At 41.0% G+C, this 14,103-nt stretch overlaps 1 protein-coding gene across 1 annotated transcript; it reads right to left on the bottom strand.

Moving 5' to 3' along the window:
• Positions 1-758: 758 nt before the first annotated feature.
• cdh17 (cadherin 17, LI cadherin (liver-intestine)) lies at positions 759-13,744 on the bottom strand. The gene is made up of 19 exons (XM_087812449.1): positions 13,724-13,744; positions 11,613-11,666; positions 11,235-11,330; positions 10,299-10,436; positions 10,088-10,223; positions 9,868-10,026; positions 9,423-9,575; positions 7,399-7,604; positions 7,203-7,334; positions 6,987-7,137; positions 6,721-6,924; positions 5,469-5,545; positions 5,218-5,406; positions 3,924-4,168; positions 3,736-3,866; positions 2,113-2,337; positions 1,940-2,050; positions 1,750-1,866; positions 759-1,079 (listed from the first exon to the last, which is right to left on the bottom strand). The coding sequence occupies exons 2-19, from the start codon at positions 11,658-11,660 to the stop codon at positions 994-996; spliced, it is 2,604 nt and encodes an 867-aa protein (XP_087668575.1). The 5' UTR covers positions 11,661-11,666; positions 13,724-13,744; the 3' UTR covers positions 759-993.
• Positions 13,745-14,103: the final 359 nt, after the last annotated feature.

The raw sequence follows: 14,103 nt of genomic DNA, 5'->3' as shown, positions 1-14,103 counted from the left end.
TCATAAGTTATAAATGTGTTCAGCGAATTGTAAATTTTCATCCCATATTGTGAAAGTGCTAATTAAATTGTAAATGTGTACCACAAGTTGTAAATGTTTTTCAGAGAATTGTATATTTGCATCAAATATTGTGGAAGCGTTAATGAAATTGTAAATGTCTATCACAAGTTTTAGATGCAAATTGTAAATTTGCATCACATATTGTGAAAGTGTTGATGTAATTGTAAATGTGTACCTCAAGTTATTAAATATGTTTTTAGCGAATTGTAAATTTTGATCACATATTGTGAAAGTGTAAATTAAATTGTAAATGTCTATCACAAGTTTTAAATGTGTTCATCAAATTTTAAAAGTGTATCACAAATGATGACATTTTTAGTGAAGTGTAAATGATTTGAGAAAATTTGTAAATGTGTTTTTCACTACAGAGCCACCGTTGAACTTGCAGTTTTGTATCTCAAAAAAATAAACTGTTTAATAAGCCGTTTTTTTCAAATGGCCTTCATATACGTTTAGCCTAAAAAATGCTACGTAATGTTCGCACACGAAACCCGGCCTGCAAAGTAATTTTAATGCGACCGCAAGACTGCAAGCACCGTGTCTCGTGCGTCGTGAGGAAATGTGAGCGACAACGATGTTGCAAATCTCATCCTGTTATCAGCTCGTAGCTAATGCTAACTAGCACGTGAGTATTCTCCGGGAGCAAGTGGAGTGGAAACCGGTGTTTGGTGTAAAACGTACAGTCTGAGCGAGAGCACTTCAAGGAGTCCCAGTTTATATTTATTTCAAAAAGTGACAATGGTGTAACTCCGGACTGACGACGGGAACAAGAGACTTCAAAGAATCCAAACAGGGTTTTCACTTTTGAATAAATTAGAGTTTAGCCGGGAAAAAATAATAAAACAATCTAACGGTGTCTTCGTGTCTCCGGATCTGGATGTTCCTCCACGTGAAAGTTCGACGGCTCGGACGAGTCCTCACGGGATCGTAGAACTACATCATGGGGGTGGTGTCCGGACCCTCGGGTTGATCCCTCTTCTTTTTACCGGATCGTTTGATGGTGACGATGAAGACGATGGCTACGAACGAACAGAAGTGGTGAGAACATGACACGGAGTGAGGCCTCTTGATGTTGCTACTTGTTAGATTAAAATTATTACACACTATACGTATACGACATACTCAAATGAATGCTAAAAGATAATCAAAATATAAAGTATAAATTACTCGCTTCATCTAAGAGCTTAAACATTTCACTCAAGACTGATTTACACTGTTTCAAGACAAGCTTGAAACAGAATTAGAGATACTACACCGGTTATTTAAAACGTCTGTTTGTCTGCCCTTTCACACCTTGGGTCGTGGATCAAAGAACGAAGCAAGACACACCCGGGAAAGGGGGGCTAAAAGACGGAAACCCCCACCAGAGAACATTTGAATAATTAGATAACAGGAAGAAAAACTAGGGAGTCTCGCTACGGGGGATCGGTGGCACAGGCAACTTGAAAGAACCATTTGGCCGGAAAGAGACGACCTCCCGGCCCGGAAATTTGCCTTAAATATCGCAATGTTTCTACAGTTCGAGACCTTTTTCTCCGGGACTATTGACCTGTAGAGTCGCCGAGAGGAAGTGTGTCCGATTGACCATCTTTCTCCACAAAGCGAAGTATTAAGAACCGGGACGGGAAGTGACCGTGTTGGAGTGTGTTGGAAAGGACTCCTGTTTTGAACGTTTTATACTGGACTCACCTACAAAACCTATAATCCCGGCCAAGATCCCGATGGTGGGACCCATGCCCCATGTCGCGGTCCTAGCCTCGGGAGCGATGTAGCAGTAGCCCAGCTCGGTGCAGTTGCAGACCCGCACTGGAGACGGAAGAGTTTTCCCATAGTCCAGCTGGTCTTGAACCAACTTCTTACCGTCCAGAAGCAGACTTACCTTCCAGGGAGTGGGTGACGCCCATGCCTGCGTTGTCTTTGATGTTGATGGGGATGGAGTACGTGTGGTCCACCGTGGGGGTTTTCCTCAAACTCAGTTTAGCCGTCGAACCTGAATAAAACACCCATGAACCATCACAGTGTCCTGGCCCAGCACGACTGATCCCACCGTACCGTCCACCGTTTGAAGGTCCCAGTTGGGGGATTTCTTGCCGTGGGCAAAGGCGAAGGTGAAAGGTTGTGAGAAGGGGGCGTCGTCCGGGTCCTGGGCCTTGATGAGGACTGACTGTGGCTTCTTGATGCAGATGAAGTCCTGGGACTTGACCAGTTGGGGAACATTGTCGTTGACGTCCAGCAGTGTCACCGAGAGTTCTTGCTGGCTGGACATGCTTGGGTTTCCTAGAAAGACATTTGGAAAATGGTTGTTGTAAGTGCTCAAGTTTTACCTGAAATTTTACCCTTTAGTGCTCCTGGTATATCTTCAATTACTCATGTCTTCAAGTGTTTATGTTAAGCATCTAAGTGTTGTGGCTACAGGTGTTAATGTTAGGACTTCCAGTGCCAACATTATATCTTTAAACACTCTTGTTATTCCTCATGGTACTGTACATCTTCAAGTGATGGGGTTATACCGTAAAATTAATTGTGTTACTTCTCCAAGGGCTTCTGGTCCGCCCGATGTTGAACTTTTTTGACATTAGGTCACATTTTCGAGACGTTGATTTTTAGCTGATTTTTCAACTTTTCGTAGTGAAATTAGGTCGAATTTTACTGTTTTTTTGATACTTTACAAACCAACATTTTCAACATTTGGCCAACATTAATTTGTGTTTCGATATTATTACCTATTTTCAAAGACATTGATTTCTAACAGATTTTTCAACTTTTGTAGTGAAATTAGGTCGAATTTTACAGTTTTTTGGAGTCTTCAGAAAACAACATTTTCAACATTTGTCAACATTCATTTGGGTTCACAAGGGCCCCCATATTGAACCTTGTTTTTTTCAGTCCCCATTTTCAGAGACGTTGATTTTTAGCTCATTTTTCAACTTTTCGTAGTTAAATTAGGTCTAATTTTACCAGATTTTTTTTTACTTTACAAACCAACATTTTCAACATATGGGCAACATTAATGCCTGCCTGATATTGAACCTTGGTTTTCTGACAATAGTCCCAATTTTAAGAGACTTGGATTTTTTTTCTGATTTTATAACTTTTCATAGTGAAATGAGTTCAAATTTTACAGTTTTTTTAGGACTTAACAAACCAACATTTTCAATATTTTGCCAACATTAATTTGTGTTCACATGGTCCGCCTCGATATTGAACTTTGGTTTTTTCGAAATTAGTCCCGATTTTCAGAGACTGGGATCAGAGACTGGGATTTTTGACTGATTTTTGGCCGATTTTCATACTGTTACTTCTACAAAATCCGACCCAACAAGTGCTGAAAAGCGCCTGTTAAGACACAGGTTGACGAACAAAGCGAGAGCTTGAAAAACATGTGTTTCTAGTCACGGTCGCGACAGGATCCACAGCCTCCGGTCCAGATAGAAGTCTATGAATAGTTCCCACATAAGAGGTTCCATCTGTGTCTCAGCCTCTGACGGTGATTTGTTCCTTCAAAACACTCCGCGACAATTTGAGGCTTATTTTCTCCAACCGTAGGTAACTGTCACACTTTCACTTTAATCTAGTTTCGCTGACGAGGCCACGGAGCACTTTGTCGTCTCCAGGTCATATAAAGAAAGAATAAATAAATAAAAATAAAAAGTTGTCCCTGAACGTCTCGCTCACCTTTTTCAAAGGCGGTGACGGTGACGGTGAAGGACTTCACGATTTCTCGGTCCAGTTTGGATTTGGTCTTGATCTGACCCGAGGACGGGTCCATCTCCAGCCAGCCCTGAGCGTCTCCGTCCAGCTTGAAGCTGCGAAAACAACATCTATTAAGTAAAAAAGTTCCTCCAGACGCCGGGTCTCCTCACCTGATCTCTTTGCCCTCGGGGTCTTCGGCCTCCACCGTCAGCAGCACCGACCCCTTGGTGATGTTCTCCTGGACGGTGGCGGCCAGGATGTCCAGGCTGAACTCGGGGACCTCGTCCACGTCGGTGACGGTGAGGTAGACGAAGGCCGTGGATTCGCTTCCATACTCCAGGCCCTTCATCAGGGGTTCAGGGTTCCGGGCGTCGATCTGGAGCTCGTAGGTGGGCGACGTCTCGAAGTCCAGGGGCTGATGGAGGAAATATATAAATATATGTAAATTCTTTCTTAATTTTCATGTAACATAAATAATAATAATAATAATAATAATAATAATCTCTATTTATATAGCGCCTTAATGTGTTTTTATTCCTATTTTTAACAGTTTTTTAACTAATATATTTGTGTTACTGTTGTAACAGATTAATGTTGCCCAAATGTTGAAAATGTTGGTTTGTAAATTTTTAAAAAATGGTAAAATTCTATCTAATTTCACTACGAAAAGTTGAAAAATTAGCTAAAAACCAACGTCTCTGAAAATTGGGACTAATGTTGAAAAACCAAGGTTCAATATAGGTGGCCCTTGTGAACCCAAATTATTGTTGCCCATATGTTGAAAATATTGTTTTCTGAAGTCTCATTAAAACAGTAAAATGTTACCTAATTTCACTATGAAAAGTTAAAAAATGAGCTAAAAATAAACGTCTCTGAAAATGGGGACTGATGTCAAAAAACCAACCTCTTTGTGGAAACAAAGAACTAAATATATGATTAACATTAAAAAATAAATCTTGTTTTTTTATGTATATATGAACAAAAATGGATAAAAATTTACCATTTTTTAAGGTTGAAGCTTGATTTATTTTTTTCTAATTATTTAGTTAAAATTTAGATATTTTTCCAATTGAATAGTTGTTTTTTTTACACAAAGATTTTGTGAAGATTTTAAAAATATATTTTTTAAATTTAATAGTTTCTTATTTGTAGCATTTTAAATTCAATATTGTCTGGTGGTTTTTATATTGAATTTAAAAAGGATATAAATACAAAATAAAGACGATATTTTTAAATTATTTTAAACAAAATCTTAAACAAAAAAATGCATTCAATTTTTAAAATATTCGATTTCTTTAATTAAATGATGTCATTGTTTTTAATCAAGCTTTCTATATAGATTATTTTTTTTAATTCAAATATTAAATGTAAATAATTGAATGCCTAAAAAAATGTTACACATATACTTTCAAAGACTACAATTATTAAACAGAGATATAAGAAGAAAATATAGCCATAAATCACCTGGGCTAAAACAAGATGGCCGACTCCGCTCCCATCGGTCACCACCGTGAAAACGTCGTTCTCGTCGCCCGCCGTGATGTTGAAGAAGATCCGAGAGCTTCCGCTGTCGGGGTCGTCGGCGTCCGTGGCCGTGAGGGTCAGAACCGTGTGACCCACCGGGGCGTCCTCGGCCAGAGGGGGACCCCTGTACTGTGACACGGACACACGGGGTCAACGCCATGTTGCTAAAGACGGTCCGAAGGTCGACTCACTTCCTTCTGCTCGTAGATCGGCATCTCGTTGTTGACGTCGATGACCTTGATCACGACCTTGCATTCCGCCAGGTAGACTGTGAGGGTGAGAATCAGAGGGTTCAGTTCCGGGGCATTGAACCTACAACTCTATGTATCAGTGCCATCGGAATATTGAACGGTTCGGTTTAATTTAACTTTTTAAATTAAGAAACTTAAGTATTGAATTGTTTTTTTAAATTGAATTCAATCATTTCTATATTAATATGTTTTCTTTTAGATACTATACTATAATATATATAATATAGAATTACTTTCAAAATAAATGCAATTTATTTTTACACATAGAGTTTGATATTTTAATTCCAGTAATTCAAAAATAATTGAAATAAAATCAACATTTTTTTATTTGTAGTCTATTAAATTCAATGTAAAATTGAAAACATTAAAATGTTTTAATTCAATAAAAAAAGAGAAATTAAAATAAAAAAGAGAAATTGAATGCTTAAAAAACACAATTTCAATTAAAAGTTTTTGTAAAATTGTTTGTATTATTGTTCCACAACCTTCATTAAATTTAAAACTCTACGGATTTAAAAAGAAAATTGAATATCAAATGTTTTTTAATTTGGAGAATATTAAAACTGTTTTACCTAAATTTTATTAAAAAAAATAATGTATACAAATGATTGATGCAATGCAAATAAAAGATATATAATAATATATACAGTATATATATAATATACATAATAAAGATACCTTGTATTATCTCAAGGTCAACGACCTCCCTGGCTTCCATAAATACATGCACTGTTGGAGGTTGTTCGCCTTGACCCAGAGATATCACAAGGGATACCACAAACTCATTTGTTTTCAGGCCTTCTGGTCACCTTGACCCAGAGACGACACAAGGGATACCACAAACACATTTGTTTTCAGGCCTTCTGGTCACCTTGACCCAGAGACGACACAAGGGATACCACAAACACATTTGTTTTCAGGCCTTAGGGTCACCTTGACCCAGAGACAACACAAGGGATACCACAAACACTTTTGTTTTCAGGCCTTCGGGTCACTTTGACCTTGAGACAACACAAGGGATACCACAAAGACTTTTGTTTTCAGGCCTTCGGGTCACTTTGACCCTGAGACAACACAAGGGATACCACAAACACGTTTGTTTTCAGGCCTTCGGGTCACCTTGACCCTGAGAAAACCTTTGAAATTCAATCATTCAATCATCTGATGTCACTGATGTCAGCTCTGGACTCACCAGGATCATTGACTCTGACGCTAAACTTGTAGATCTGCTGCTGTTTCCTCTGCAGAGGCAGAAGCGCTTGGATCTGTCCAGAGGCAGCATCGATGGAGAAGGTATTGGAGGGCGGGTCCGAGGACACGATGGTGTAGGTCAACCGGGCGTTCAGGGTCTCCTCGTCGTCGCGGTCGATCGCCACCAGGGTCCCGATCGGACTTCCTGTGGTCGCCAGAGTTTCATCAGTGAACCGACGGTTATCTTCGGGACGTCTCGCTCCTCACCTGCCGGTTCACCTTCCTGCACCTCGAAATAACTCTCCGCGTTCAAACACTCGGGCTGGTTGTCGTTCACGTCGGCCACGATGACTTGAATCTCCATGGGTGGGTCGACCTCGTTCCCGTGGACGTCCTTGGCCAGGACCACCAGGATGTACTGAAACATCGTGAGAAGTTTTAAACTCCTTTTCTTGACGTTGGTTTGAACTTGCGTCGGTCTACCATGCTCTTTTCTTCTCTGTCCAGCATCTCAGTCAGCAGGATCTCTCCATCGACGTTGATCTCGAAGGGGAACCTCAGCTCTCGCTCCTTCTGCACCAGCTGGTAGACGGCTTTTTCATCGTTAGATTGGACCTGGATCCAAACAAAGTGCCGGTTTGTTGAAAAATGTTACTTTTTTCCGCCTCCTTTCACTGACCTTAGCGATGACCAGCGGGTAAGTCTCCTTAAGATTCTCCTTCACGGTCAGACGACCGGGGCTGACCCACAGGTTCGGCCTGACAGCGATGTTCACTTTGGCGTTACCACTGAGAGCCACTTCGGAAGCACCGTTGAGATCTTGCACCCGTACAAAGAGGACGTAGTCTGGGTCGTCCAGGGGGTTAATGTTTCGCCTCCTTGTCTCTAAAACACGCAGGATACAAAACATGTTCAAGGAAATAACTTCTTCCTTCTAATTCTGGGACAGTAACTAAAGAACAACACATTATTATACCTACCTATTACCTACCTACCTACCAACCTACCTACCTATTACCTACCTACCTACCTACCTACCTACCTACCTACCTACCTACCTACCTACCTACCTACCTACCTACCTACCTATTACCTACCTACCTACCTACCTACCTACCTACCTACCTACCTACCTACCTACCTACCTACCTACCTACCTACCTACCTACCTACCTATTACCTACCTACCTACCTACCTACCTACCTACCCACCTATTACCTACCTATTACCTACCTACCCACCCACCTACCCACCCACTTACCCACCTACCCACCCACTTACCCACCTACCTACCTACCTACCTACCTACCTACCTACCTACCTACCTACCTACCTATCCTACCTACCTACCTACCTACCTACCTACCTACCTACCTACCTACCTACCTACCTACCTACCTACCTACCTACCTACCTACCTACCTACCTACCTACCTACCTACCTACCTACCTACCTACCTACCTACCTACCTACCCACCTATTACCTACCTATTACCTACCTACCCACCCACCTACCCACCCACTTACCCACCTACCTACCTACCTACCTACCTACCTACCTACCTACCTACCTACCTACCTACCTACCTACCTACCTACCTACCTACCTACCTACCTACCTACCTACCTACCTACCTACCTACCTACCTATTACCTACCTACCTACCTACCCACCTATTACCTACCTATTACCAACCTACCCACCCACCTACCCACCCACTTACCCACCTACCTACCTACCTACCTACCTACCTACCTACCTACCTACCTACCTACCTACCTACCTACCTACCTACCTACCGACCCACTTACCCAGTCAAAATTATTATACACTATACGTATACGCCATACTTAAATTAATGCTAAGATATAATCAAAATATAAAGTATAAATTACTAGCTTCATCTAAGAGCTTAAACGTTTGAATACACATTCACAATCAACATTTCACTCCAGACTGATACACTGTTTCAAGAAAAGCTTGGAGCGGAAGTAGAGTCATAACAGCGAATACTCTAACATCTGCCCGTCTGCCCGTTTCACACCTGGTGGCGTGAAACAAAGAGCAAAGCAGAACACACCCAAAAAAGGGTGGCTAGAAAACGAAGGCATCCGCCCACGCAACAGGGAAGCAAGGAAGTTACTCTCCAGGTGACCCGAGACATGAACGAACTTGAAAGAACCACTGCCCCGGAAGAGACCACCCCCTGGACAGGAAACTTTCCCTTAAATATAGCGAAGCTCTATAGTACTGGACCGTCTTTCCCGGAGCTATTGACCTGTAGACCTGCCAGCAAAGAGCGTGTCCGATCGATCGTAAAAGTTTGTATCTTTGTTTGACTTGTAGCGGCGAATAAACGACCCGCTACACTCTGCATTTGACCTTTTCTCTCCATAAAGCAAAGTATTGAGACCCGGACGTGACGTCGTATTGGAGCGACGGAAACGGACCCAGTTTTCATCGTTTTACTACCTACCTACCTATAACCTATAACCTATAACCTATAACCTATAACCTATCACCTATAACCTATAACCTATAACCTATAACCTATTACCTACCTACCTACATACCTACCTACCTACCTACCTACCTACCTACCTACATACCTACCTACCTACCTACCTACCACAAGGTCATACAATTTTAAAGACAACATTAGGGTCTATGTGGTCTAGATGGATGCTTGAGGTCACACACCGGCTCTCTCCACGCAGGTGAAGAAGGGGTTGAGTTCGTATGGAATCTCCTTCACAGGACAGTAGTCGTCGAACTTCTTCTTCAGGGCGTCAACGCCTCGCTCCTCGCCCCTGGTGAAGTGGATGGTCTCTCTGGCCTTCAGCTGCCGCTCTCCTTTAAAAAAAAACCGAAACCGCTTGAGCATCATGGAGTTGAAAACGTGGCGGAGGAACGTGACTGAACTTAATCAGCAGGAGCAGATGCGACCAGGCCTCTTCATGCACAGACACAATCACGATCCACATCACACGACATATTTAAGCAATCTGGCTCAAATGGGCGTTAATCTTGAGCAGGCACAAGATGATCTGTGTAATCTGGATTGACTCGACCGGCAGATTACAGGCAAGAGAACGACAGATTACAGCCCCAGAGATGATGTTTGGCGGGCGGTTTCGGATCAGACCTTCTTCGGTGGTGGAGACTTCGCCGCTGACCGGATCGATCTGGAAAAAGACCACGTTGTCTCTCTTGGGAAGCTGGCTGACCAGGCTGAACCTCAGCTGAGCGTTCGGAGTCTCCGGGTCGTCCTGGTCCGACGCAAACACCCGAGTGAAGGGAACACCTGGCGATGACCTCACAGTTAGTTGGTTGTCACGACTTCCTGTTGGATGAATCACACTCACCTGCCGGATTGTTCTCTCGAACCACTGCGGCGTAGTCGGTCTGGTTGAAGTGAGGAGCGTGGTCGTTGATGTCCACCACGTTTACGGTGACAAAAATTGGACCTTCGACCACTCGGTCGTCCGCCAGCGCCTCCACCTGGACAATATCGGGAGCGACGTTGTTGCATTTATTTAGTCAAATAAAAGAGGTGGTCGAGTACGATCGTCTCACCGCCACCACGTAGCTGTCGCTTTCGGACCAGCTGAGGACCTTGTCCAGGAAGAGCCAACCATCTCTGGAGACTTTAATGGCGTCACTTCCTTCTCCTTTCAGCTGGAAATTATTCACTCCGGTATGTTTGGTCTGAAACTAGTGACATAGCAAGTGTGAAAAAAACTGTTTTGACCAAGAATCAAAAAAGAAAAGGAAGAATAAATATAAAACCAGTACAGCAAGAAACAGTTAGGATCAGTATTATTTTTAGGGTTACAATACCATACGTCTCACAATACTGGGCGAAACAACAAGATATATAATGATACTGTAGAAACAAGGATATATTTGTAGTATTGTCGAGTACTTGACTCTGGTGTTGCAGAATTTACAGACCACATGACTCTTGACTGAAGTCGTAACTGATTTCATATGTTTTGAAACCAAAAATATGTCCAAACATCAGCTAGAGTCGACTGTATCCTCTCGTCCTCAGTCATCAACGGGATCTGGCAAGATTTTATTGTTCCTATAACTGTGTGGTATGTAATGACCGCTGCCATCTAGTGGCCTGAATTTTAATTGCAACATAAAAAAAGGAATAAACGCTGTAAATGTTTGCATGTTACTATTTAAAATTGTAATTATATTATACACTATAGAAATATGAAATAAATACCATTATATATATATATATAAAGTATATAACCGTTTTAATTCAGAGGTGGTGATAATTTGTTGTATTTTATTTCTTGTGTAAATATTCAAATATGTGTATTATATTAAAGCAAAATAATATACGCCAAAAATTACGTCTGCAATAAAAACATGTCAAAAGGAAATAATGATAATTGGAAATAACTTCGTACAATATGACGATAGAAAACCCTTCTGTGACTCCATCACGAGTATATAGCGTGACATTAGTGAATGAACGAATGAATGAATGAGTACCTGGTTCAGTGCGTAAGGAACGGGGGTCTTCTCCGCCACACTCACCACCATGTTCTCGAACGGAACCTTCTTGTCCTCCAGGCCCGTCCCAGCAGCCTGTTTTCGGAGCACACGTTGACTGTTGCAGTGCAGGATGGGACTCGCACCATGTTAACACATACATTTAGTTATTTTCACGCGGACCTCGTGACCTATATAACGCCCGACACAAAGGTCAGCGCGGCCGTACTCGTCACTGAGTACAGTCTTGTGGGTTATTTATTGAAAGCATCGGGTCGAAGTCTAGGGACCACCACTCACAATTCACTTTCCATCGACGTTCAATTAGTAACCGCCGGGGAAAAAAACTCTTCTTCGGGTGCGTTTGTGAGCTCTTACCGTGCTGAGGACGAGCGGGAGCAACAGGAGAGGGAGCAGGGTCGTCATGGTAACCTGGCGTGGAGAAGCAAAGGACGAGATGATGGACATCAAAGCAGAAGTTGTTAAGACAGAGAACGGAAACTAATTGTTCGGGTTATTGATTCACGAAGTCCGTCCTTGAGACGTTCGGTTATACTTTGAGCGGAGACTCAAGTTCCACACGTGTGCGAGTCACACCCACCTGTGAAACTGAAAGTTTAGACGCTATAGTTTCAATGCCTCTGTAATAAAAAATATTTAAAAAAACTCAAAACATATCGTACGATATTGCATTAAAAGATGTGCCTTTAAACGTTAAATACTGTCCAGGAAAGGTAGACAAGCTAATAATGCTAATCTCAGAAAAATATACTTTAGTTATTTAACATTTATACGTTCATTAATGATTAAAATGAAATAAACTGAGCTTGAAATAATCTTTTAATGGCACTAAATATATTAATTTGTTGACTAAAAGTTCCTTTAACGAGAAAAAGATGATCTGATTTAATCTTTTAAATGTATGCATGTACTTCTGATGACTTTGTGAATTCAAAACACACATTTTCAAAATCCAAAACAGGTTGGGTTTTTTTGTGTGTCCTTGTAACGTCCTTAACACAACTGTTGCAGTGCATTCTGGGAATTCGCTTTACCAACGGCGCTTCGCACCGGCACTCCAGTTTCCTCCCATCGCTGGTTATTAAACACAAAAAATCAGTCTCAATTGTGGACACAAATGCTTGGGGCCACGTTCGATCGGCCCCTGGGGGCAGATTTCGTCAATGTTTTCGGAAAAAACACGATCATCTCACGGGTAAATGTCCCAGAAGTCTTAGGGGTCAAAAATGGCCTTGCGGGAGTTTGACGTGAAAAATATGATCCCTAACCTTTGACCCCTAGGTGTCAGTGTGTGTCAGTGCGGTGATTGAATCATTAACCGATCACTACTAAAAGTTTTTTGATAACGCCGGCATAATGAATCATCGCAGTAATGATTACTAGCATGTTGAAAGTTTTACTACACTAAAGTGCTGCACGCTGTGGTTTAAAGAGCAATTATACTCTGAATATATCTACGAGTAAATCAACTCAAAAGTTAAGACGGAGGATTTATTGAGAGCGTTTGTCGGCAAAAATAAACAAACACTATATATAAATAACATTATATTATTACCTTATTATTATATATTACCTTATTTATGACTCTACTTTTATCTAAAAGTAAGTGGTGTTAAAAAAAAAAACAGTTTCACTTTTATTTTGTAAAGTATGTTCCTGTTCCGACAACCAACTTGTCATGTATCATTATTTGATTTAGAGTTTTTTTAAATTGACAATTTCAGAATTTACAAAAAAAGGGAAACAATGTGGATGTTTTACAAAATTAAAACTACATATATTAAACATTATAATGTATGTTATGCTAAGATTAATTAATTAATATATTGAATAGAAATAGAATAAGTTGTATTTTCTCAATTGCTTCGCTGTATTAATGAAGAATTAAATAATTTATTGTTTTTATTTTTTTGGCCGATATAAACCTGTATTTTGTATTTATTTTTCACGTCATTTAGTTGCTTAAACCAAGTCTAAACGGACATTGAGCCGCGGCCACAGGTTAGCGAGGGCAGCTATGCAAAGGTGACATTGAGTCACACCCTTTTTTTAAGTTTTTAATTCTTATTTTTAAGCTTTGGCTCAAATTCAATCAAACTTTTTCATTTTCTTCCTACAAAAACAATTTTCTTTATCTTAATATTGTCATTTAATTTCGTACCTACTTGCAAAACGAGTACGAGTCGCGAAAATTTGATGAGTTTTACGAGTTTAAACAAAAACAACGACTTATTATAAAGCTATTTTAAGATAAATATACATTATTAACAGGACATTTTTAAGCAACAAGTTTTGAGTGAAGATCCAATCGTGACCCTTCAAAGTCAAACCAGCGACTCCGAAGACACGGAAACACAGGAAGCATCTCCTCGAAAAGACACAAGTGAACGACACAACAAAGTGTGTTGTGTTGTTTCCACGAACACAATAATCAACACCATGAACGTCGGAGAGTCGTGCAGCCTTACCTGAGCCTGGAGCCAGAAGAGACCGAGTGTGCAGAACAAGGCGGAAGAGACTCAGCAGGCAGCGGTCAAACGTTAACTCGCGCTAATGTTTTATTGAATCTAATGATTGTCTACGAGCCGTCGACCAATCACAGAGGAGGTGAGAGGGAGAGGCAGGAAGAAGAAGAAGGTTGTGAAGGTGAAGGATCTTCCAAAGACTTGAGAGAGTTGAGTTGAAGTGACACAAGTATCTTCTGGTCACCATTAGAAGACTCGAGATCCAAGGTTCAGACTTTGACTCGAGGAATGAGATCCGGCTGATAAGAGGTTTGTTTGTAGACGACAGGAAGTTCCTTCAAGGTTTTTTTTTTTTTTGTGTGTGTGTGTGTGTGTGTGTGTGT

The sequence above is a fragment of the Callionymus lyra genome, chromosome 17, assembly GCF_982586985.1.
Source record: "Callionymus lyra chromosome 17, fCalLyr1.hap1.1, whole genome shotgun sequence".
Classification (NCBI taxonomy): domain Eukaryota; kingdom Metazoa; phylum Chordata; class Actinopteri; order Syngnathiformes; family Callionymidae; genus Callionymus; species Callionymus lyra.
The sequence above is the reverse complement of the archived record's forward strand: the minus strand, read 5'-3'. Positions and strand labels throughout refer to the sequence as shown.

What these genes read in the sequence shown, in the direction of transcription:
- cdh17 (XM_087812449.1), bottom strand. Translation starts at nt 11,660, where the DNA reads ATGACGACCCTGCTCCCTCTCCTGTTGCTCCCGCTCGTCCTCAGCACG. An exon ending in CGTCAGAGTCAATGATCCTG is followed by an intron (nt 5,546 to 6,720) that starts GTGAGTCCAGAG and finishes TCACCCTCACAG; the next exon opens with TCTACCTGGCGGAATGCAAG. An exon ending in CGTCACCGCCTTTGAAAAAG is followed by an intron (nt 2,338 to 3,735) that starts GTGAGCGAGACG and finishes ATGTCTTTCTAG; the next exon opens with GAAACCCAAGCATGTCCAGC.